General features: G+C 34.9%; 1 protein-coding gene across 2 annotated transcripts; it reads left to right on the plus strand.

The window, feature by feature from the left end:
* Nucleotides 1–1,294: 1,294 nt before the first annotated feature.
* rubcnl (rubicon like autophagy enhancer) lies at nt 1,295–24,982 on the plus strand. Of its 2 annotated transcripts, XM_083537769.1 has the most exons (15): nt 1,295–1,330; nt 1,614–1,686; nt 7,679–8,212; nt 8,300–8,361; nt 8,449–8,563; nt 9,463–9,511; nt 9,676–9,757; nt 10,829–10,971; nt 14,451–14,515; nt 18,714–18,952; nt 19,497–19,558; nt 21,144–21,297; nt 24,160–24,250; nt 24,662–24,782; nt 24,825–24,982. In XM_083537769.1, the coding sequence occupies exons 3-14, from the start codon at nt 7,729–7,731 to the stop codon at nt 24,751–24,753; spliced, it is 1,638 nt and encodes a 545-aa protein (XP_083393895.1). In that variant the 5' UTR covers nt 1,295–1,330; nt 1,614–1,686; nt 7,679–7,728; the 3' UTR covers nt 24,754–24,782; nt 24,825–24,982. The 2 variants fall into 2 exon arrangements, with proteins under 2 accessions (XP_083393895.1, XP_083393894.1); XM_083537768.1 differs by lacking the exon at nt 1,295–1,330 and having other exon boundaries at nt 1,430–1,686.
* Nucleotides 24,983–26,472: the final 1,490 nt, after the last annotated feature.

Below are 26,472 nucleotides of genomic sequence, written 5' to 3' on the forward strand. Positions count from 1 at the left end.
TTTATACCTTCATGACTTAAATGTGTACTTTTCAGTACATCACTGCTAAATTTTTTGCTATTTTCAGCTTTTTTTGTTGGACATGTCAGTGTGATCCAGTCCAAAGTCTTCTTCCAATTCAAACTTTGACTAAAGTCTACAGTCATGTTTGACTCTTGGGCCTCCAATGGCTTATATCACAAACCTGACTGGCGCTAAAATATGTAGCAGTCCATAAGATGGCACCATGAGTTTTCTGAAAAGGGAAATGGCAAGAGGAAGTCAAGGTCGTGTTAAAAACAAAACTGAAATGCTTACTAGTGTGAACAGGGTTTAGGGTTTGACTACATGCGCCCTCTGCTGGTTATTCTCTTCTATATGCAAAAGGGTTAAAGCATATTATATGGCCAAAAAGTACTGAATGTCGACCAATGACCATCACAGTTATTTATCAGTAATCTACAAAAACTCTGCCAGGAAGTTTGTAGATCACATCTGCATATTCAATTACATTTTATTCGTATAGTGCTTTTAAATGTGGGAAATGTGTAATGAGGTAGTTTTATAAAAATCAATTATATATATATATATATATATATATATATATATATATATATATATATATATATATATATATATATATATATATATATAAAATATAAATAAATTTATAGTAAGCTTATTCTTTTCAAATGGGGTTCAGATGTGGCAATGGAGGACAAGAAACTCCATAAGATAATATGAAGAATTAACTTGCAGCAGAACCAAAAGGGAACTCACCATCATCTGGGATGTTATAGAATAAAAATCATTATATTCTATAACTGCATACTATATGGTTAAAAAGTGCAGCTGGGTAATCAAACAATTGTTGGAGTGTTCAAATGTTCACTTGAGTGCAAATCTGTTTGTGGCAATTGTAAGCCCATTGTAGAGATAAGTACTTGTACATGTATGTAATAAATGCACCCTGATCTTTATGATTTCAGCAAAGTAAACCCATGTACAACCCTATTTACAAAAAAGTTCAAATGTACATAAAAACAAAATGCATTGATTTGCACATATAAACTTATACACTAGTCTATTTTTTTTTTAATTGGGGTTGCATTTTTAAGCTATTTTAAATGTAAAGCCATTCTCAGCAGCAGCAAGTGAATTCCAGTTGACAGTCAACAGGGGTGGGTGGGTGTTAGGGTCATAGAATGCTTACAACAGTATGTCGTAATATTTAGATTTTTTCCTAACAATGCTCCTTTGCACAGAGTGCGCTCCATGACGACATGGTTTGGCAATCCTCTATCCTGAACAAAACCCTGGCCTCTGGAACAGCTCGCCACCTGACATCAGTGTAGGACCTCACTATTGCTTGTGTGTTTGTGTGTGTGTGTGGGTGGGTGTGTGTGTGGGTGGGTATGTGTGTGTGTGTGTGTGTGTGTGTGTGTGTGTGTGTGTGTGTGTGTGTGTGTATGTGGTTGCGTATGTTTTAGTTGACACGATTAATTACCCAGATGAGAACCCAGCTTCACATACTGGAACTGAAACTTCTGCTATCACAGGTTCCTCTTTTTTTTTAACTTAGCAAGTGAAACCACAATCAACAACTGAACAAATACAAAGTTTTTTTTGCACAGTTATTTCATATAACGGACTCTGAAGTTGCAGCTAAAGGACTGAATAATGCTATGAAAATCAAGGAGTAATCAGGTAAAATCAGAATTTTATTTATTATTTTTCATATGTTATTTGTTTAATCCATAAGTGTTGTGGATGTTTAACTGGTCACAGTACAAAAGAACGGCTGAATTCATTGGTAACTTATTAAAAGTTGGTCTAACACACAGAGTTATACATTACTGTACTATTGCTCCTACAAATATTAATTCTATGAGTTCTAGACATTCGTTTTAATTTTTTGTTTTAGGATTTGCACATAACAAAATATTTGGAAATGTGATGTAATGAAACAAAGTTACTGTTCTTTGTTATTTCTCTTATACCACAAGAATTTGTTAACAATTACAGATGAAATTTTTGAATGGCATGTTGTGCTTTTGAAAAGTTTATAGTTATACTTAAAGTAAAAAGTTTGCTTTAAGAAATGAAGAAAGATTTGTTCCAGATTTGTTCCCGAATCCCACCAAAACCTGTCTATTTATAATGTCACAGAGAAACCTGAAGTTGTAAGCTGTCACAGAGAACTGACATTAGAGAGTTCTTTATAAATGTTATTAAATGCAAAATAAATTCAATTTGTTCTCTCATTAAATATACAGTTTCTAACTAAGGTGAGTACGCCCCTCACATTTGAGACATTTTTGTAAATCTTTTCGAAGGGGCAATACTATAGAAATGAAACTTCGATATATTTTAGAGTAGTCAATGTGCAGCTTGTATAGCAGTATAGATTTACTATCCTCTGAAAATAAATAAACATAAAGCCATTATTGTCAAAATAGTTGCCAACAAAAGTGTGTTTTATGGGGGTAGATAAACATGTCAAAACTGCATCCAAAGTGTTAATATTTAGTGTGAGCACCATTGGTATGTAGCACTGCCTTAATACTTGGCACCTCCATCACCTTCAGCAGTTGTCATCTTGGTGATGTGTTTGGGTCGTTATTATGTTTGTAAAACTGCAGTTTGGCCCAGTTTCTGAGGGGAGGGCATCATGTTTTGCTTCAGAATGTCACAGTACATGTTGGAGTCCAGTTTTTTATCAATGAACCGCAGCTCCCCAGTACCAGCAGCACTCATGCAACCCCAGTTAATGATGCTACCACCACCATGCTTGACTGTACATAATTTTCTTGGTACTCCTCACCAGGGTGTCACCACACATGCTGGACAACATCTGAGCCAGGCAAGTTTATCTTTGTCTCATCAGACCACAGGTCATGGTTCCAGTAATTTAGGCTATGACCTGTGGTTTCAGTAATTCAGGCTCTTGGACAGGTTGTCTTCAGCAAACTGTTTTGCTTTCTGCAGCTTTCTTGTGAGCCAACTTCAGAAAAGGCTTCCTTCAGGGACAACAGTCATACCAACTGACTTGTTGCAGTGTGCAGCTTATGGTCTGAGCACTGACGAGCAGACCTTCTGCTTCTGCAACCTCTAAAGCACTGCTGGCAGCACCTATGCGGGTGATTTTTTGAAGCAGCTTCTGCACCTGACACACAGCATGAGGATTTAACTTGTTTGATGGACTCTTGCGAGGCCTGTTCCGAGTGAAACCCGACTTGGAAAACCTCTGTATGACCCTGGTCATTGTACTGTATCTCAGTTTCAGGGTGTCAATTCTCAAATTCTCAGAGAGTTCTTGTTGTGCCATGTTCAACATCCAGTCGTTAGTAGGAGAAAACTGCACCCAAAGCACCACATTTTAACTGCTCTATTACAAGTCACACAAATTTGTATGGTCCTGTAAAGCAGATAAAAACATGAACATGATGAATTGTACATGTGGCTTTGCATGGTTAAATGACGTACAGCTGTTATCACTTAGGGTGTTCTCACTTTTATTGCCGGTTGTTTAGATAATAATGGCTGTATGTTGAGTTGAGGACAGTCAATCTGAAGTTTTATTTCTATAGTATTGTTCCTTGAGAAGATATACTAAAATGGTTGCTGAAATGTGAGAGGTGTACTCACTTTTGTGAGATACTGTATGTAATTCTGGTTCGGATTCAGATTTACATTTGTCACAATGACTCTGGTTGAAATCTAAATACATCACCTGAACATAGGTCTTTTTCACATATTTTAAATGTATACACTGTTCCAGGTTCAATCTTGAGCACAGGTATGAGTGTTTGTGTTTATGTGCATGCCCCAGTTCCATGTGGGTTTCCTTGATTTTTTCCACTCACTGATGTACAAGTGGAAAGACAAGCTAGATTAAATCACACCTAGGTATGAATGTATAGACTTAGAATTCAAACTAGAGTATTTTCTTCCTCCTAAGATATTAATGATATTGATGAGATAAATTACTTAGGAATTATTAATAAAAGAAGAGAAAGTTGTGACACATTCTATAGTAAAAAATAATAGATGGTAGCTCAGTGATTAAAGCATTGGATTTGGGATCATAAGGTCACAAGTTCAAATCCCTCCCCAAGCTGCATCTGCTGGGCCCCAAGCAAAGCCCATAACCCTCCACTGCTCAGTTGTAAGTCATCCTGTATAAGGCCTCTGCCAAATGCAGATAATGTAAAATTAAAGTAAATTACTTTATATTAAATAAATATTGCTGATTAGTACTATGTGTGTGTGTGTGTGTATGTGTGTGTGTGTGTGTGTGTGTGTGTGTGTGTGTGTGTGTGTGTGTGTGTGTGTGAGAGAGAGAGAGAGAGAGAAAGATTTGAAAATCATTGTATTGATAGTTAATTTACCGCAGAGTTTAAGATCAATATTGCACTGAACTTTATTTTTTGTAAATCAAGAGATTATTTCCAGAATTGTGAATTTCTGGTATGGGTGCATTTTATTTATTACAACTAAACATCATGTCTGTTCCTGAAACTTTACAGCATAGTAAGATTTGTAATAATCATATCTCAGTGGTTTTTTTTATTTATATATATATATATTAGGTTTCTTTCCATGTATAGCTTTCATAATATGGTTTTCTTATTTGCTTTAAATTTTGACCAGGAACCACAGACCAAGTTTGAAACCATTGCCCATTTAATGTGAACATGTTTAAACTTAAGAATGTATTTACTGGAATTAGAAACTTGTTACAAAGACCATACACTGGAACCTTCTGACAAGCTAAAAATGACTCATGAAATGACACATTCATATAACACCATAAAGTCGTCAGGCATCAAAGACAAATAGCTAAACCACAAAAGCTTTATGTAGCTCGCTTTTCTAAGTATAATAGTAAGTATTATAGTATTTTATATATATAAGTATATAATGAGTATATTTTACATAATTATAATGAATATATAAAATTAGCTTCTTTTTTTTTCAAATAATGCATTTGTTTTGTAATCAAAATGTCTCAGCATTAACAAACATTATTTCATTATTTGGGAGAGGACATTTGAAGTTAATTGGGAAAGTCTTGAAGAAAACACACTATTGTTAAGCTAAGGTGTTCTAATTGTGACTTACACTTAACCTTTACAAATTCAAATGGCACAAACAAGACAAAGCGAGAGAGAGAGAGAGAGAGAGAGAGAGAGAGAGAGAGAGAGAGAGAGAGAGAGAGAGAGAGAGAGAGAGAGATTTACTTTCAGTATCTCACAAAAGTGAGTACAACCCTCACATTTCTGCAACAATTTATAAGTAGATCTTATCAAGGGACAATACTAAAGAGGACAGTAAATCTGTACTGCTATACAAGCTGCACATTGACTACTCTAAAATAGTTTAATGTCTATAGTATTTTCCCTTAAAAAAAAATATACTAAAATGGTTGCTGAAATGTGAGGGGTGTACTCTCTTTTGTGAGATACTGTAGTGTACTGTGTGCATTTAATTGACACATGGGCTCTAGTGTATATAAATATATATTTAATCCTATTAATTATTCATCTTTGCTTACAAATAAAAAAAAAGAAGAAAGAAAATACTGGTGGTTCATGAAATCCATTTTGTTATGGTAAGAAATAAAAAATGTTTTCAAAACATACAGTCTAATAAAGTCTAGCGTGTTTAATTGTATTTTAGTTTTTTTTTACCTTGATTTAATCTTATTTAGTACTACTTACCCACAGCTTTAATTTAGGCAAAGATAAATAGTGTTATGATGTGGTTTGCTTTGGATCATGAGCCCTTCCTTTCATTCTCCATACTCTCCTATTCCTTTAATTCTGGTAGAAATCTTTCTTTCATCTGTCCAGGGATCTTATTCTGCTTTTTAATAAATATTTTCTAGCAGTCTAATAAAACTTTTTTTTTGTTTTTGAGTGCTACTAGTGCTTTGCACGGAAAGGATTTCACAAAAATGCCACGTAAACCAAATACATTGGTGTATTTGGGTTTTTAATGTACTGACAAATTAGCCATGATACTATGACACTCTCTTAACATCTATTATTAATCATATTGAATTAAAATAATAGATTTTTGTCATTCACACTGAAAATAAGTTTCTTCAGCAATTACTCTGTATCTTCAATATAATTAGACTGCAAAGACATGTAGTAAAAAGAGGGGGAATAATATAGATCTAGGCCTTTGCAGGTGTTCACTTTGAGAAATGAGAGTTTATGCAACACTGGAGTGTTTTGCATGGCATGCATGGTCTTCCTGTAGATTTTGTCATACTCACTTTTTCAACCTTTGTTTCTTGAACTATTGTTTTACACAAATTGCTAAACAGTGTTGCTTTCTTTAAATCATGATTTAATCTGAGTGCACTTAGCACTACTTATGTAGGAGATTGATTTTAATACATAAAATAGACAATTTCATTATGTATCATTTAATACAGTAATTATGGCCTTTATTACATACAATTAACAATTAAAAACATTTACTCCAGCTTATATTAGTTTCCACTGAAGAGGCTTAGAATATCAGTAAACCAGAATTTATATAACAATTAATTTAAGTTTCATTAATTTAATTAATTTGTTCTAATCTTTATAAAGAATAAAACACTAGATGTGTGCTGTTATATAAATATAATCACTGATGTAGTGATTTCATATGGGCAATCATGAAGATTGTTTAATAGTTGCAAACTTTTCAATGTAAATTTTAATGTTACAGCTTAAACTCTGAGTTAGAGAGACGTCATCCATACACATAATCCTTTATTATATCAATCCATTTTTTAATACACTTTTAAATAGTCTTAAATTATACGGAGAATGTGTGCAAGCTTTTACAGGATAAACATAAATGGGTAATGTGGAATATAACATAAGAATGAAGGGATAAAAAGGAACTTGCAAGTAAAAAAATTTAACTGACTGATATATGAGTGGAGGCCATAACAGGGTTTAAAAAGTGAAGCCAAAACTCTAGCCAAAAAGCTAGGTCTTTTGCACTAATATTGTAACTAACAAACTAGTGTGAGTGAACAAAGTGATGGCATAAACCAAGGCAACTAGCTCAATTTTATTAAAATAAATTAATTGTAGGATCCTAACTCGCACTCCAAACAGCCTGTTAGGTAGCCGTTGACCCCTTTTTAAACAGACCCCAAAAAATTTAAGAAGAAAAGGTGTCAGAGCTAGAAGAAAGCTAGCTTCTTTTCCATGGGCAACCCTGTACTTTGATGAGCATAATGGATTAGCATGTGTCAGCAATTTAGCAAATGACAGTTCAGTCAGTTATGACTCAAAGCTGTAAAATCATATCCTAAATACAATCAAATCAACAAACCTACTAAATTATAACAAAAATGAAATGACTACAATTTAGCTGTAATTAAACAACATGCGTTTTTATACAGTATGTTACTTACATACATACATGTATACATGTATTACATTTATACAGTATATACAGCTGTTTGAAACAAATGCCCACAAAGTGTTCCAAAAACTGGCAGCCAATTCCATAAATGTGCTGGTGAGCTTGTGAATTTAAAAAATATCATAAAACCAAACACTTATATGTTAATAACAAATATATTAGGCCATTTAATTATCATTATAAAGATCTAGATTAAGTTACACAAGCAGCACTTCTGTGTCTTCTGAAATTCCTCCTTACTTCTTGTTTATCTCTTCAGAATGAGTCGTTCAGACCCATACCCTAATTGGCTGTAGTTTTGCCAATTTCATGATGCAAGTAGAAAATAAAAATGTGGATGGTGACCAGGGAGAACAGAGGAACCTAGAACCTCTCTCTGGAAAAAATCCAAATGGACAAGAAGAAACTGAAGATGAAGGATTTTACTACTTACCCCGGAGCAGTCCTGTTCTCTCCCGCCGACAAGCAAAAAAAATTAAGAAACTGTCTTCAGTAGGAATAAATAATAACCATGAACACTGCAATAAAAATGTTTCCGAAACTCTCAAGAACATTTTCCCAGAAGCACAAAAAATTCCTACTTCTTCGAGTCAGTGGCTTTCTCAGGTTTTGGACACACATGATGCTTCAACAGTTCTCAAAGATGAAAAATATTCTGACAAGCAAAAATGTCTGCCAGGTGGAGCTTCAGCATCACAATTTTCATTATGTAAGGAAAATAATCTTCTCAATCCTGGAGGCTCACAACTGGAAAAAGAAACCATAACCTGCTTGAAGAAATGCTTGATTTCAGGTCAGTAATATTTACTAAAACACAAACACACACACAAAACACCCTAAAAAATGTGTATTCAGGAGCCTGTGTGATTTGTTGTTGAAGGTGCTGACCATGAAGAAAAAATCTCTGAAGCATTCTATAGGAACAGTATCAATCTTGACCAGGTAATGTGTGCAAAGAGAATTTTTTTCTTTTCTGTAGCTTTGTGCATTAGCCAACTAATTTGTTTTTGTGTGCGGTTGTGTGTGTAGGAGAATGCTCACTTTGTTGTGGTGGACATGGTGCTGGAGGTTCTTGAGGCAGCAAAGTGGAGCCTGTCCCAGAAACATTCAGACTCATTTTCCTCAACTGACAGTGGCTATGTAGGTAAAGACCGAATCACTCTGCATTAATTTATGACATAAAAAACATAGTGGTGTTGCGCGTGTTGTAATAGTTTTTGAATTATTACTTGCACTGGAAAACAAAATTGTATGTTTCACCCGCAGGTCCTTTGGTCCTACCCTGTTTAAACCTTTTGTTTTGGCCTGCTCCTTGTGTAATAATACATAATTATGTGTTCTTCTTGTGTAGTAATACATCATTCTGTGTTCATCATTTATAGTGTAGTTTTTAAGTTTTTTAGTGATTAAACATTAAACCTAAAATATTTATGGTAAACTTAAACGTCACGGTAAAGCTTCACACTAGCCACTATAAATTCATACACTTCTCTGTAAACCTTCAATGTATACTTGCGAACATCACTGTAGACCTTGTTACATCACTGAGGTCATATACTATAACTGAATGTATCTTAATTTAAATCTCCCTGAATTTCTCAGTTATTTTACTATGTGAATTTTACTGTAAAATTCATTGTAAACATATCATTTTTATGAACTTTACTATAAACTTATAAGCTTCACTGTGAACTTCACTATGAATTTAAATATCACAATATGATTCTAATCACTTGATTAAACACTTACTTCTTTAATTTCATCATAAAAATGTAAAAAACATGACAAAAGCTACAAGCATCTATTAAAACACGTTTAACCCCTAAACTTTCAACAAACCTTGTTACTAAATTCACAGTAAACATTCTTGTAGATTATTAGGCTTAGTATTTTAAAAGTTTTTATAAAATGTAAATCTATCAAAAACCTGAGAGTGCTATTGTACATTTAACTTGAAAATCCTTACCAAATCTGTCTCAACTATATACTTTACTGTAAATGTCCTTTATAATTAGTTGTAAAAGTTGTTATTATTGTTGTTAGAACCCTGTGACCATAGACTTTCATCAAACAGAACTTCTACAGTAAGCAGGTACGTACAATATTCTGATGAAAAGATTAACATTAACAATTGTTTGCATGTTCATATACTTAGGTGTGTGTGTGTGTGTGTGTGTGTGTGTGTGTGTGTGTGTGTGTGTGTGTGTGTGTGTGTGTGTGTGTGTGTGTGTGTGTGTGTGTGTTCCTGTGCATTAGTTGTTCAGCAGAAAATCTGGCTCGGAGCTTGCTCATAGAACTTGAGAGATGTTGGATTTCCTCAGAAGAGCTGCTAGGAGAAGTGAGAATGTGAACACACCCACACATGCTTATGCTCACATTCACATGCACAAACACACACACATATACATCCTCCAACCAGATAAACTGGCAGATGTGAGAACATTCATGACCGAGTTCTGTTATATGTCAAGTGTACACACATCAAGTGTACACACCCAAACACACACACACACACACACACACACACACCACCAGGCAAGACATAATTTTCTTGGTACTCTTTACCAGGGTGTCACCACACATGCTTGACACCATCTGAGCCAAACAAGTGTATCTTGGTCTCATTAGACCACAGGACATGGTTCCAGTAATTTGTGCTCTTGTACAGATTGCCTTCAGCAAACTGTTTGCGGGATTTGTGGGTCAGATTCACAAGAGGCTTCTTTCTGGCACTATGGCTATGCAAACTGACTTGCTGCAGTGTGCGGCATATGGTCTGAGCACTGACAAGCGAACCTTCTGCTTCTGCAACCTTTAAAGCAATGCTGGCAGCACTCATGCATCTGTTTTATGAAGCCAGCTTCTGAACCTGACATGCAGCACGAGGACGTGTTACTGATCTTTTTATAGCCTAGGCCATCTTTGTAAAGAGCAACAATTTAAATTTTCAAATCCCCAGAGTGTCCTTTGCCACGAGGTGCCATGTTAAACATTCAGTGGTCAGAATGAGAGAACTGTGCATGAAAAACATGAACATAATGAATAGGATATGTGGCAACGTACAGCTATTTTGGCAATAATGGCTTTATGTTGAATTTTTTTCAGAGGACAGTAAATGTGTACTGCACATTGACTACTGTAAAATAAATGCAAGTTTAATTTCTATAGTATTGTCTCTTGAGAGGATATACCAAAATGGTATTAGTGAACAGAACTTTTGCTATGTTTTTGCTGTACAAGCTACACACTGAATATACTGTATATATATATATATATATATATATATATATATATATATATATATATATATATATATATATATATATATATATATATATAAACACATTTATTTATGATTTATGAGACTATAGAAGTCCAAAGAGATGAAAGCAAACTTTATTTTATTTAGTGTCCCCTGGCCACTGTCTCCATGGTGTCAGAAGGTGAAGCCAGCTTAACTGATGAGATCCTCTTGAAAAGTCGAATGAGGGGGACACTGATATGGACACCACCCCAATTCGAGATAATAACCAGCATGACTCCGACACAGAGGTGAGTCACAAATCGGATATGTGCTCATTCAAAATATATAAAATAATACAATAGTATGTACCATCCAAATGGCATCAGAAATTTTTCTATGCAATACTTTTAATCAAACGTTTATTTCTACTTTGAAATATATTTTATGAATGTTCAGTCTGTTACAGTGAACAAGAACCCCACTAAAAATAATGGTTTCTACTACAAATACCATAACAAGCAGTGGTTAACTATTAAAACCATCACCAATGCGTTACATTACAATAGTGTATTTGTGTACATCATTAAATCATTATCATCGAACCATAAAAACCCTTAATGGTATTTGAATACCTAATGATGTGCTAATGATCAGTATTGTTGTGCAGTTGATACTAATGTTAGCTAATTTGCTAAAGGGGTTCTATAGTTCCTTAATAGAATCGGCTAGAAAAAAAAAAAAACTGAATGCAACAAATTAAAAGTAGAGAACCATGGGAGCATTAAGAACTTCAATAAAACTAATACAATTGCCAATATAACCATCCAATGTGTTACAGATTGGATGTGGTAGCATTACATTTTCCCTTCACTAACTTGAAGACTCAAACCTGTTCCAGCATGGCAATGCCCGTGTTCTAAAAGTGAGGTCCATTAAGGTCTTGAGGGGCCTGTCTTAGAAATCCTTTTTTTTTTTATTAAAAAACTGAAATATCATGTTTCTAAATATTTAGACCCTTTGCAACAATACGTGAAAGTTAGCTCAGGGGCCTCCCCCTTTGTTGATCGTTGCTAAGATGTTTTTACACCATGATTGGAGTCCACCAGTGGTAAATTAAATTGATTGGACATGATTTGGAAAGGTACACACCTCTCTATATACAATATCCAATTCTTGAGGTCAATCATACTGTCACAGAGCTGAGCTAAGAGACTGGATTGTTGCAAGTCACAGATCTGGGGAAGGCTACAAAAAAGCTGGTTAACTGAGAAATCACAGGACATAGGCATTACTAAAAGTGGTGACTAATAACCTTTTGGTCACTCTGACTGAGCTCCAGAGGTCCTGTGTGGAGATGGGGCAAAGTTCCTTAAGGACAACCATCACTGCAGCCTCCACCGATCTAGCCTTTATGACATAATGGCTAGTTGGAAGACTCTCCTCTGTGTAAAACCCATAGAAGCCCACTTAACGTTGAGGAAAAAGGTTCTCGTATTTTCAGGTGTTTTTCTAAAGCTAGAACTTGGCAGCTGGTCATGGTTGAGGGAAAGCTAAATGGGGCAGAGATATCCTTAATAAAAACCTGTTCCACAGCACTCTTGACCTCAGATTAGGCTGAAGGTTCCTATTCCTACATGACAATGACCCTAAGCACACAGCCAAGACAACACAGTTGTGGCTTAGGGGCAACTCTGTGAATATCCCAGAATGGTCCAGGCAGGGCCCTGCCTAGAACCCTATTGAACATCTCTGGAGAGACCTGAAAGATCTGTACACTGATGGTCTCTATCCAACCTGACTGCGCTTCAGAGGATTTGAAAAAAATAATAGCAGAAAACACATTCCAGTGCAAAGCATGTTGCATACTTAAAAAGCCTTGAGGCTGTATTGCTAAAATACTGAATTCTGAATACTTAAACACATGTGATATTTCAGATTTACAGTCATCTCTAGAATTAAGTTTTTACTTTGTAATATATATATACAGTGAGGAAAATAAGTATTTGAACACCCTGCTATTTTGCAAGTTCTCCCACTTAGAAATCATGGAGGGGTCTGAAATTGTCATCGTAGGTGCATGTCCACTGTGAGAGACATAATCTAAAAAAGAATATCCAGAAATCACAATGTATGATTTTTTAACTATTTATTTGTATGATACAGCTGCAAATAAGTATTTGAACACCTGAGAAAGTCAATGTTAATATTTGGTACAGTAGCCTTTGTTTGCAATTACAGAGGTTAAATGTTTCCTGTAGTTTTTCACCAGGTTTACACACAATGCAGGAGGGATTTAGGCCCACTCCTCCACACAAATCTTCTCTAAATCAGTCAGGTTTCTGGCCTGTCGCTGAGAAACACGGAGTTTGAGCTCCCTCCAAAGATTCTCTATTGGGTTTAGGTCTGGAGACTGGCTAGGCCATGCCAGAACCTTGATATGCTTCTTACAGAGCCACTCCTTGGTTATCCTGGCTGTGTGCTTCGGGTCATTGTCATGTTGGAAGACCCAGCTTCGACCCATCTTCAATGCTCTAACTAAGGGAAGGAGGTTGTTCCCCAAAATCTCGCAATACATGGCCCGGGTCATCCTCACCTTAATACAGTGCAGTCGCCCTGTCCCATGTGCAGAAAAACACCCCCAAGGCATAATGCTACCACCCCCATGCTTCACAGTAGGGATGGTGTTCTTGGGGTGGTACTCATCATTCTTCTTCCTCCAAACACGTTTAGTGGAATTATGACCCAAAAGTTCTATTTTGGTCTCATCTGACCACATGACTTTCTCCCATGACTTCCTCTGGATCATCCAAATGGTCATTGGCAAACTTAAGACGTGCCTGGACATGTGCTGGTTTAAGCAGGGGAACCTTCCATGACATGCATGATTTCAAACCATGACGTCTTAGTGTATTACCAAAAGTAACCTTGGAAACGGTGGTCCCAGCTCTTTTCAGGTCATTGACCAGCTCCTCCTGTGTAGTTCTGGGCTGATTTCTCACCTTCCTAAGGATCATTCAGACCCCACGAGGTGAGATCTTGCATGGAGCCCCAGTCCGAGGGAGATTGACAGTCATGTTTAGCTTCTTCCATTTTCTAATGATTGCTCCAACAGTGGACCTTTGTTCACCAAGCTGCTTGGCAATTTCCCCGTAGCCCTTTCCAGCCTTGTGGAGGTGTACAATTTTGTCTCTAGTGTCTTTGGACAGCTCTTTGGTCTTGGCCATGTTAGTAGTTGGATTCTTACTAATTGTATGGGGTGGACAGGTGTCTTTATGCAGCTGATGACCTCAAGCAGGTGCATCTAATTTAGGATAATAAATGTAGTGGAGGTGGACATTTTAAAGGCAGACTAACAGGTCTTTGAGGGTCAGAATTCTAGCTGATAGACAGGTGTTTAAATACTTATTTGCAGCTGTATCATACAAATAAATAGTTTAAAAATCATACATTGTGATTTCTGGATTTTTTTTTTTTAGATTATGTCTCTCACAGTGGACATGCACCTACGATGACAATTTCAGACCCCTCCATGATTTCTAAGTGGGAGAACTTGCAAAATAGCAGTGTGTTCAAATACTTATTTTCCTCACTGTATATATATATATATATATATATATATATATATATATATATATATATATATATATATATGTGTATATATATATATATATATATATATATATATATATATATATATATATATATATATATATATATATAAAATACAAAATTTATATTATTTGTTGGCTTCATACTTTGAGCTTTGAATTTAACTTAATTTCATTAGGCGCAGTGATGCTGTTGCCTCGCAGCAATTCCTATGTGCAGGCTGTGGGACAGAAATTGAGCCACGTAAGTATATTTTGACTATGAATATTTTGCTCTTTATTTCAATACACAGTTTTTACAAAAATATTCTATTTGAACACCATTTTCACGGTTTAAACTGATATATGGTTATATATCCATCTGTTGCTGCAAGCATTCAAATTAAACAATGAGTATCAAAAAGCTATTTAATAATTACTATATTGTTTTCTTGTATACACTGTCAAGATATATTATATTGATTACAGGATCAAATTGTACCTACACATTTTGCAGTTTGTACAGAGGTGTATTACAAGAGTCAACAAACACTGTTTTAGCTCGGCACACACATGTTGAATTGGGAAATTAATATGTTGGTTACTGCTCTCCACTTTTATGTTTCATCATATGATGACAAATAAATCCATAAAAACTGTTTTAATATGAGGCTATATATATATTTATTTATTTATTTATTTATTTATTTATTTATTTATTTATTTATTTATTTATTTATATATAAAGCCTCATATTAAAAGAGTTTTTATGGATTTATTTTATATGAAATTTATTGAAGCAAGAAACATCACACGAAAAAGAGTGAAACTTATTGTTACTGATTGTTATTATAATATATTTGTGTTGTCTTATAATATATATATATATATATATATATATATTATAAGACAACACAAATATTCCCTATTCTGCAGTTTAAAAAAAATGCTCAGTAACAATAAGTTTCACTCTTTTTCGTGTGATGTTTCTTGCTTCAATAAATTTCATATGGGTGAGGGTATTCCATGGTTCTACAGATAATTTTTATAAAGCAAGTCAAATAAATGTTATTGCAAAATCAAATTAAATTCATTTCAATTTAGTAAATTAGTGTATAGTGCTTTTAACAATAGATATAGTCACAAAGCAGCTTTAAATAGATAAATATGTTACAAAGTTAAAATCTATAGGTTTGGTGCTTATAAGTTCCTTATAATTTTAAGTTCATCCCTAATGAGCAAACCACTGGCATCTGTGGCAAGGAAAAAAACCCTGAGAGGGCAAGAGGAAGAAAGCTTGAGAGGAATCGGACTTAAAAGGGAATTGATCATCATCTGCGTGGGATGGAATGTTGAATGTCGAAACTCAACTGCTTTAACTTTTTTGGATGCCTGGGTGCCAAACTTCTGGATGCCTTCTTGTGTTTGCATGGGCCCATGAGACCTTGTCATAAGTAATCAATGACCTGTCAATGGAACCTTTTTACTGAGTTAGAACCAGCTTATTATCTGTTCCAAGTGACAGAAAACATTGCAGTATTGTTTATCGAACCATTTTTATATACTTACCTAGTATTTTATTTTACCTATAATGGTGCCTATTCAAACCAAGCTCATCAGGAGATATTTTTTTTTAGTAAGGACACTAACACAAAGGGGATATCCCATGCCTGGCTTTCAAGGAACCTTGCATGTGGAGGGTGGTTAGCTCCTTTAAAAAAATTGCTATGATCTTACAAGCACCAAACATACAAAACCAGCTCTTCTAGCATTAAGAATCATTCTATGATCCAAACTTAGATCCGACCAGAGATTTTGGGTTAACCCTAATCATTTTTCTTTCATTTAGAGGAGGATGCATGATTTTTCTGTAGCATGTGAGATTTAGTTGCAGGTTGGACATACTTCTATAATTTGAAAAACCTAAGAAATCTTTAGCAAAAGTTGGTACCACCCATTCCAGCCTACATACATTTACTGGCTAAATTTATATAATCACTTGTTGTCCTGCTGATTTTTCCAAGTTTGACATGGAGTAGTGTAGCATTTGCAAGGAGGGGAATGTGAACGTTCTTATATTTAGAGCATCAAAAGTGTAATGAGAACATTAAAAGTTCATTAAAGAGGCTAACAGTCATTATACAGTAAGGATGCACAACATAATTAACATCTGATAGACTAGTATAAATGACAGGGAGTTTTAAAGTGTCAGACAAACAACTGAAAGTATTGAATGAGATTACCATAGGATGTGTCCTTGGGACAAAATAAATGTCCCACTTGATTGTGTCTATGATCAACGCCTGAGCCATTTGTTGAATTAAAGTTTATACCCAGATCTTCAATAGTCATCAGTATCCACTAGTTTATGAGTGAGGACAGGAGGTTATACTTGCTCCCAAAGATTTGCAAAATCTAGAAAAAATCTAGAAGTTGTATTAGATTACCCACAACGCAATGGCCCATTCAGAAGAACAGATTTAAGAGGCTTCCTCGCTAATAAAAACAGACTACTAACTATCTATACATGTACTATGATTCTTTCATCGCTATCATGTTTTATAATTTTTATCACATGACTCTTTGCTTAATTAACTCAGTTTATGTGAAATGACTGTTGGTCTTAACGCACCAATCTATTAATAGAATAATATTAATCAGTCAAACACTGATTGATATCTAATAAATTATCACAAGTTGAAAACCTTCTTTTTTAACGACTTCAGAAAAAATGTTCAAATAAGGCCACGGGTGTTGTGGCAAGTTACAGTCAGGAGTTTCTTCGATCATTTATTATTTAAATGTTCTGCTTGCCGTTGAACTGATGCTGAGCTGTATGTTGGTGCTAAGTAGATACCACCAAGCGACACTGGTGGATCTAGCTTGAATGATGCCCTGGGTGAACCATGCCATGACCCAATGTCTCCCCCATTGATCAGTTTCAGCTTTGACAAGCCCCCTAAATACATTTATTGAACAATTAAACCCACATGCCACCGTGCACAATTTATAAAACTCTCAGAGCCAACAACTCCTTGGCTATATATATATATATATATATATATATATATATATATATATATATATATATATATATATATATATATATATATATATATTCAGTACAATCACAGAAAACCTAAGTGTTCAAATCAATAAGTGTTAGTTCAACTACAATCAAACTAGACTAGTTAGGCTTTCATTGTTTTGTTGCTACACACTTTATGGTAAACTACATACTATAAATTGTAATTTTATGCAAGCTAAAAGAAATATTGTTGCTATATGCATTAAACCATAGCAGGCAACAGCATAATCTAAGTGATGTACAGTTATACGCCTATTTTATTAAAAGCCTTAGCCTATACTATGCTCATAACGAGAAGACCGATAGAGCTGCATACACACCTTTATCTTTTAAACGTTTTCCCCCTACTTCTTTCCTCTTTTTTATAGAATTGGCTCCTGAGACTTTAGACCTTTTTTGTCATCCATAATTTTAATTTTAATTCAGCTCTAGTTGCTGATGTGACGTCACTCCAGGTCTTGTCAGTTCTCCCACTGGAAATTGATGGCTGAGGTGACATCACACAACACCCTTTCTGAGTGCACTACGAGTCCCGACCAGGTTCATTGATCAAGACATAATATCATAATTGGGGTGATTGTGCGATTGAGCGGTTAAATAAAATTTGATCAAATAAAAAAAGATTTTTGCCCCCCAGAAAGATGCCGCCCTGGGTGGCTGCCCATGTAGCCTATACCTAAATCTACCACTGCCAAGCTGCAAGGGTACAGATCACACTGTACCCTGATTGGTGGCTTGTTGTGTGCTTGACTAGTTATGTTTTTATCCACTCATAAATAAAAAGGAACTACTGATTTCACAAAATGTAGATATTTGACTTTAAAATGTAGTGAAGTTAAAGTAAAAGTCTCCCCAAACTGAAATACTCGAGTAAAGTACAGATACACGAAAAAACTACTTAAGTACAGTAATGAACATTACATTTTCTTCATTACTGTCCACCACTGCACTTATACCCATCATCATGAAGTGTTTTGAAAGACTTATTATGTGGCACATCAAGAACCTCACTGGACCTGCTGCATTTTAAATATAAACTAGACTATCACTTTGTTATTGTCTCATTGTGTCTATTTAACTTTATTGTGGTGTTGGCCAATTGCCACACACTTTATGAAATTACAATTGAAAAACATTTGACCTGCTTAAAATGTTCATGCTATTGGCTATTTTGTGTTTTGATAAACAGTATATGTCTAGTACCATTTGTCTTGAACTATTTGCACTTTGTGAATAAAATTATGAGCTTACATCCGCTTTCCAATTTTATTTATGACAACAGTATAGATTCAAATTAGCTTTAAAAATCAGCTATATGAATCAAAGTTAACTAATTTTAAAAAACATTGCGGTTTTATTCTTATTTGTTCTCTAGGGTACATGAAGAGGTTGCGATACTGTGACTACCTGGGCAAGTATTTTTGCGATGGTTGCCACAGAGGTTGCGAAGCCATTATCCCAGCACGGGTTTTGAGCAACTGGGATTTTGGACGATACCCAGTATGCCAGTTTTCCAAGCAGATATTGGAGTCCATTTGGGAAAAGCCACTATTTAAGATCACCGATGTAGCCAAGAAACTGTACTCACAAGCCAAGGAGCTTCAGAAATTCAGGGTAATTTTTTTTAACCTTTGAATGATCACATTAATAAATCCAAGTAACACTTGTAATTCAGATGAATTTCTAAAGAAATAAATGCAGTATGCATAAAAAGATTGTTAAGGGGGAAATTTGAATAAATAAAAGGCTAATTTATGGAAGAAAGAATTGTTTGAAATCAGTACTGATGAATTGTTTCAATCTATTCATGAATGTGACTGTTTTGAACGTAGTAAATAGTGCATACCTCTATTAAAATATGGAGACAGGAAAGCAGAGTCTTTATGATATGTTAGTAAAAAATGCCACCTACTTAAATTCTATTAAAGCACATGATTGATCAGATTCTCAAATCTGATAGATCAGCAGGTTTCAGTAACACAGCTATTGACAGCTTTTCCAGCAGTCATTCATAACACAGTTTTGTTTCCAGATGTATTTTTCTCATTTTTAGCTTTATACAATCCAAGAGTCCAAGAATTTTGAAGTGCTGTTACAGGATTTTACTAATAAAGCTCTAAACCTTCTCATATTTCACACTTGCATTCTTCTCCTCCAGGAGCTTCAGGAGCAACTGATCTCCATTAAGAAGCTGCTAAAAGCATGCAGACTATCTAAAGGGTAAAGTTGGCCATATGGTTAAAATAAACACAGTTGTGTGAAAATAAATGTACACCCTCTTTGTCTGTGTGTGTGTAACTTTCAGGACAAAACAAATTACTTTTTCCTTATTAAGTCTTAGAAGTCGGTAAATACAACATCTGATGAACAAACAGCACATGACATATTACACTGTATCTTTTTTTTTGGCAAAAGTATAGCTAAAATTGAATAATCATGAATAAAAACTTAATACACTTAATGATAGCGAGTGAAACTTTCAGTAATTGTGTTCTGAATGACTTTATCAGTCTCTCGCATCAATATTTTCGCAATGTTTTTTCACTTTAGTGAGGTTTGTGGCCATTTGTTTGTGGCCATTTGTTTTTTTAAGGTCCTGCAATAACATTTCAGTTGGGTTGAAGTCTGGACTTAGACATGGTCACTGCAACTGTTTGAGTTGGACAGTTGACTGCAGCATACTATGGCATACAGATAAGTTCATGGACACCTAAATGACTGCAAGTTGCCCAGGTCCTGTGGCTGCAAAACATGCACAAATCATTACCCCTCCACCACAGTGCTTGGCAAATAGTATGAAATGTTTGTATTGACATGCTCTTTTAGGGTTTTTTTGCCAAACGTGGTACTGTGCATTATGGCCTAACATCTCTACTTTAGTCTTGTCTGTCCTGAGGATATTGTTCCAGAATTCTTGTAGTTTGTTCAGATGCAAACCTTCGCTGTGTTCCCATGTTTTTATTTTTAGAGAGGAGACTTTCAATTGACAACCCTTCCAAACTCACTCGTTCAAGTCTTTTTTATTGCAATGTCAGAACATTAACATTTAACATGCCAACTGAGGCCTTTAGAGTCTAAGATGCAAGTGTTTGCAGTTTCTTTGAGCTACTTAGCCTTTGGAATCCTGTGGAAGCAGTAACAGTGTACTTAGTTTTTCACACATTCTCCATTTTAGCTTTATTTTTGTAAAATTTAAAATGACAGTGTAAAATGTCATGTGTTGTTCATCTAACAATTTTTGTTGTGTCCTCAAAAGTAAACTATAGAATTCAAAGAGGGTGAACTTTGTTCACAAGGCTATAAACAAATGAATAAATGAATAATACGCTTACACAGAAATTAGTAAATATTAATGATATGGCATCATAAAGTCTGACACATATAGTATACTTAATTTCACATAACACCGTATTGTTATTTGATTAGTCTTGGTTATCCTACCTTCTTTAGGATGGCCAGTACCAGATCATTTTTTTATGTGTGTTTGTTAGTTTACATTTCCAGATCCTGTTTGTAAGTCATACACATAAGTTTTGATTATGTGTATGGATTGTTTTTGACAACTGAAAGGTGACACTTGTTGTGAGTGATGATTTGTTGAGAAGCTTCAACAGTTATCCACATTTATCCACATTTGTTTTATGGAATACTCATAGTCCAAGATCTAATCAGACAGATTATTTATTTTTTGACCATGGCTATATGTCTAAATTTTGCTATTGACTGTGATTTGTGCCTAACATAAAGTAAGGGTATTCTTCTCTGTCTAAGCCTCATGTACTCATATCATTCTTTCTACACACAGGGTCCTTGATGAGTTCCAGCAACTTCCATCCCACCTAAGTGATGAGCTACACCTTTTTGCCATGGATGACCTAATCAAGATCAAAAGGGGTCAGCTTCTGACCATAGCGAAGGCAATAATGAAATCTGCAGTAGACCATGTGGAAGCTTGTCAGGTGTGTATAAACTTCAGATTCAGGATTAAAGTGGTTGTACAGTCCCAATTCCTAAAAAGGTATAAATGTAAAATGTAAATGAAAACAGAATGCAATTACAAACCCGATTCCAAAAAGGTTGGGACACTGGACAAATTGTGAATAAAAAAAGGAATGCAATAATTTACAAATCTTATAAACGTATATTTTATTTACAATAAAATATAGATAACATATCAATGTTAAAATGAGACATTTTGAAATGTCACGCCAAATATTGGCTCATTTAGATTTCACGGGAGCTACACATTCCAAAAAAGTTGGGACAGGTAGCAATCAGAGGCAGGAAAAGTTAAATGTACATATAAGGAACAGCTGGAGGACCAATTTGCAACTTACATGATTGGGTATACAAAGAACCTCTCAGGGTGACAGTGTCTCTCAGACGTCAAGATGGGCACAGGATCACCAATTCCCCCAATGCTGCGGTGAAAAATAGTGGAGCAATATCAGAAAGGAGTTTCTCAGAGAAAAATTGCAAAGAGATTCAAGTTATCATCATCTACAGTGCATAATATCATCCAAAGATTCAGATAATCTGGAACAATCTCTGTGCGTAAGGGTCAAGGCCGTAAAACCATACTGGATGCCCGTGATCTTCGGGCACTGCATCACATACAGGAATGCTACTGTAATGGAAATCACAACATGGACTCAGGAATACTTCCAGAAAACATTGTCAGTGAACACAATCCAATGCGCTATTCGCCACTGCCGGCTAAATCTCTATAGGTAAAAAAAAAAGCCATATCCAAACATGATCCAGAAGTGCAGGCGTTTTCTCTGGGCCAAGAATCATTTACAATGGACTGTGGCAAAGTGGAAAACTGTTCTGTGGTCAGACGAATCAAATTTGATTTGGTTCTTTTTGGAAAACTGGGAGGCCATGTCATCCAGACTAAAGAGGATAATGACAACCCAAGTTGTTATCAACGCTCAGTTAAGAAGCATCATCAATTCTGAAAGGTATATCCAAATTCTAGAACAACATATGCTCCCATCCATCTTTTCTTTCAGGAAAGACCTTGTATTTTCCAACATGACAATGCCAGACCACATACTGCATCAATTACAACATCATGGCTGCATAGAAGAAGGATCCGGGTACTGAAATGGCCAGGCTGCAGTCCAGATCTTTCACCCATAGAAAACATTTGGCGCATCATAAAGAGGAAGATGCGACAAAGAAGACCTAAGACAGCTGAGCAACTAGAAGCCTGTATTAGACAAGAATGGGACAACATTCCTATTCCTAAACTTGAGCAACTTGTCTCCTCAGTCCCGAGACGTTTGCAGACTGTTATAAAAAAAAGAGGGGATGCCACACAGTGGTAAACGGCCTTGTCCAAAATTTTTTGAGATGTGTTGATGCCATGAAATTTCAAATCAACTTATTTTTCCCCCTTTAAATTATAAATTTTCTCAGTTTAAACATTTGATATGTCATCTAAGTTGTATTCTGAATAAAATATTGAAATTTGAAACTTCCACATCACTGCATTCTGTTTTTATTGACAATTTGTTCAGTGTCCCAACTTTTTTGGAATTGGGTTTGTATTTATATGTCATAAACCTATACACAACAGAACATAGAAAACATAAATTTTGACATTATATATAATTTTAAACAAAAAATAAGGTAATTTTAAATTTGGTGGCTACAACACGTATTAAAAGAATTTGGGACAGGGGCACCGAAAGGCAGTAAAAATTAATTCTGCTAAAAAAAATAGTTTAACTGGCAAGAGGCCAATAACAATTTGGGTATAAAAAGATTATCTACGAGAGGCAGGGTCTCTTTTAGAAGTGAAGATGGACAGAGATTCGAAGACTCATTATCTACAGTACATATCATCAAAAGATTCAGAGAGAATCTGGGGAAAACTCTGTGTGCACTGAATCAGGGAAAATCTCAATACTGAATACCAATTATCCCTAGACAGCACTGCATTAAATACAGGTGTATTCTGTAATGGAAATTACTGTATGGGCTCAGAAACATTTCCAGAAATGAATGCCTGTAAACCCAATTTGATGGGTTTTTTTTATATACCAAAGCTTTTTTTTAAATTGATTCAGGCAAAGTGAAAGACTGTTCAACATTTTTTATTCTTTTTAGAAAACATAGTCACTTTACTCCAGACTGTATCACTGTTGGTATGGGCAGCTTTCACATCTGGAAAGGCACAAAATAGCTTGGGGTTTATTAGGTTAATTCCAGAAATTCTAGGTAATTCACAGGCAGCACAAAACAAGAAATGTTCATATAAACATGAAAACATACTAGTCAAAACCAGGAAGTATAAATTGGAACATAGAAGTAGAAAACGAGGAACAAAGAAAGCTAATTTACAAATGGCACAACCTCACAAAGAAACAAGGATACACAGGGGTATTAGCAGGCAGCCTAATCAGGAATCAATCTTATATAGGTACAATTATATATCAAGTGCATGGAGAAATAATGAGTGGAGACAGAATCAAAACGGAAATCAGCCCCTTGAGCGAAAAAGGAATCACTGATAGTATTGAATTTATTATTTCTGAATGAGTTTAGAATTTTTGAGCTGAAATACTAGCGTTATACAAAAAGAATGCTTAATTTAGGGAACCAAATATATTTTGTGTAAATAATTATTTAAATGTCTTACAAACCACATTTTCTAATATAATGCCACCATATATATTTATTTTTTTAATTACATTTTAATATACTTAATAATGAAGGTAACACTGTTCCTTTGGAGTATTTTGTGTTTAATATTTTCCGATGTACCGCTATGAAATACTATTCTCCCTCTCCCCCTCACGCTTTCTCTTTAGCTGTGCCTGGCCAACGGCTTTATCTGTGAGTTCTGCCATGGGAAGGATGTGCTCTTCCCCTTCCAAACAGATATCTGCACACGCTGCCAAGGTAACCGCACACTAACCACAGTGACATCAAACCAACCCCTGTGACATGAAATCACCATGCACACTATAATAATAAACACACTTTGCAACGGGCACTTATCCAAAATTTCATATTTGTCATTACTTAATACCTTCTGCCTTGATTCTGTACAGTATATTCCTCATGCACATTTACACGGCAACTCATGACTATTACTAATCTTAAACTATAGATGTTATTTCAAATAAATTCAAAATAAATCCACTGCAGTCTACTAATATTGTAGACACAAACTCCCAGAACACACACTTTTTCACACTGACAATTCATTATCAATTAAGCACAGTTGTGTGTTTGATCAAACTAATTATTTAAATGTTCAGAAATGAATACTTTTTCTCTCTGTGTCTCTCTTTGTCTCCATCTCTTTAGAGTGTAGAGCTTGTTTCCACACTTCATGTTTCCGAAATGATGCTTGTCCTAAATGCATTCGGCTCCAAAACAGAAGAGCTGCCAGGAGATGAAATTAAGTGTAATGTCTATGTGTGTGTGTGTATATATATATATATATATAATGTATATATAATGTATATAGATATATATACATACAGAGAGAGAGAGAGAGACAAAGAATATAAATTTAAGAAGCCTTAAAATTCCATGAAACTATTACTATTGTCTTTTTCTGTACATGGCTGAATGCTATGTATTCATAAAAACAAAATGCCATGCATTAAACAAAATAAATAAATATGTGTTTTTCTTTTTATCATGCATTTAAAAGCTGTGCTGTTGACTTATGGTAGCCTAATATACTTCATTTTGATTTTAATTGCTCACTCTTCATTACGTCTGTAATGTGTTTATGTGTATATGTGTATATATATGTATATACATATATATATATATATATATATATATATATATATATATATATATATATATATATATATATATATATATATATATATATATGTGTGTGTGTGTGTGTGTGTGTGTGTGTGTGTGTGTGTGTGTGTGTGTGTGTGTGTGTGTGTGTGTGCCTGCGTGCGTGCGTGTATATACTTTATACAATATATACAATATACTTTATACTGTTGTTTTTAATATTGAACACTATATGGCTAGATTAGTAAATCCTTTATCCACTCTTTAAAGTGCTTTAGAACTGACCTTTTCTGAGAGTGTTTTAGGAATTAAAAAAAAAAACCAACACACATACAAACCCTTGCCAGAGAGTACTGGTTACTATGAAAGTCTTCAGTTGACACTCAGGCCTATACAGCATACTACACCATGCTAATGGTATTCACAATGGGATAGTTATTTTAGGATTGTATGTATTAGGATTACTGTGGTTGTTACCAGTATCCGTCGTTAGGGGGTGCTGGAACATAGGAACTACACACACACCTGTGCATTCACCAAGCACCTTTACTTTTTTTTTTCTTTTCTCACAACATATCCGCTTCTATCCAATGTTCCAGCACCCTCTAACGACGCATACTAGTAACAACCACAGTAATCGAAATACATGACAAGAGTATACTGTAATTTACAGTGCAAAATAGAGCAATTACCAGTACCGTAAAGTGTAAACTATTAGTGGTCTATTTTTTCGGGGTTTTTTTATTGAATATATATATATATATATATATATATATATATATATATATATATATATATATATATATATATATATATATATATATATATATATATATATATAGAGTCGTAGGACGGGTCTGACTGTTCTTCTTATTCCTTGATTTTGTCATTTACAACTAATATTGCATTTTATGCAGTGTAGTTTTGTCCGGTGTTTAAAATACCTTCACAAGCCGGGTTTCATCCTAGTTTATATTATTTATTATTTCCTTATATATATTTATGTAATAAACTAACGAACATTATTATTTGTATTAAGAAAAGATCATGTCAGAAGTGGGATTCGAACCCACGCCTCCAGGGGAGACCAGAATCCTCTGTTAACCAGGGGAAGGTTTGAACCTTGAGTCTGGCGCCTTAGACCGCTCGGCCATCCTGACACTGACGTGGCTAGAGAGATTTATAGTAAGAAACTGAACAGATTTTAGTTAAAGGTCAAATTATTTGTTACATGTTTTTAGCTGCTTTTTTACGCTAAGCTTTCTGGTAATCATGTTAGCAGTGAACTGTGGCTTTTCAAAAGAACGCAATAAAAATCTGAAAAGTGTATAAACGTAGTTTATAATTTTTCTCAC

Source organism: Silurus aristotelis (assembly GCF_946808225.1).
Source record: "Silurus aristotelis genome assembly, chromosome: 3".
Taxonomy (NCBI): Eukaryota; Metazoa; Chordata; class Actinopteri; order Siluriformes; family Siluridae; genus Silurus; species Silurus aristotelis.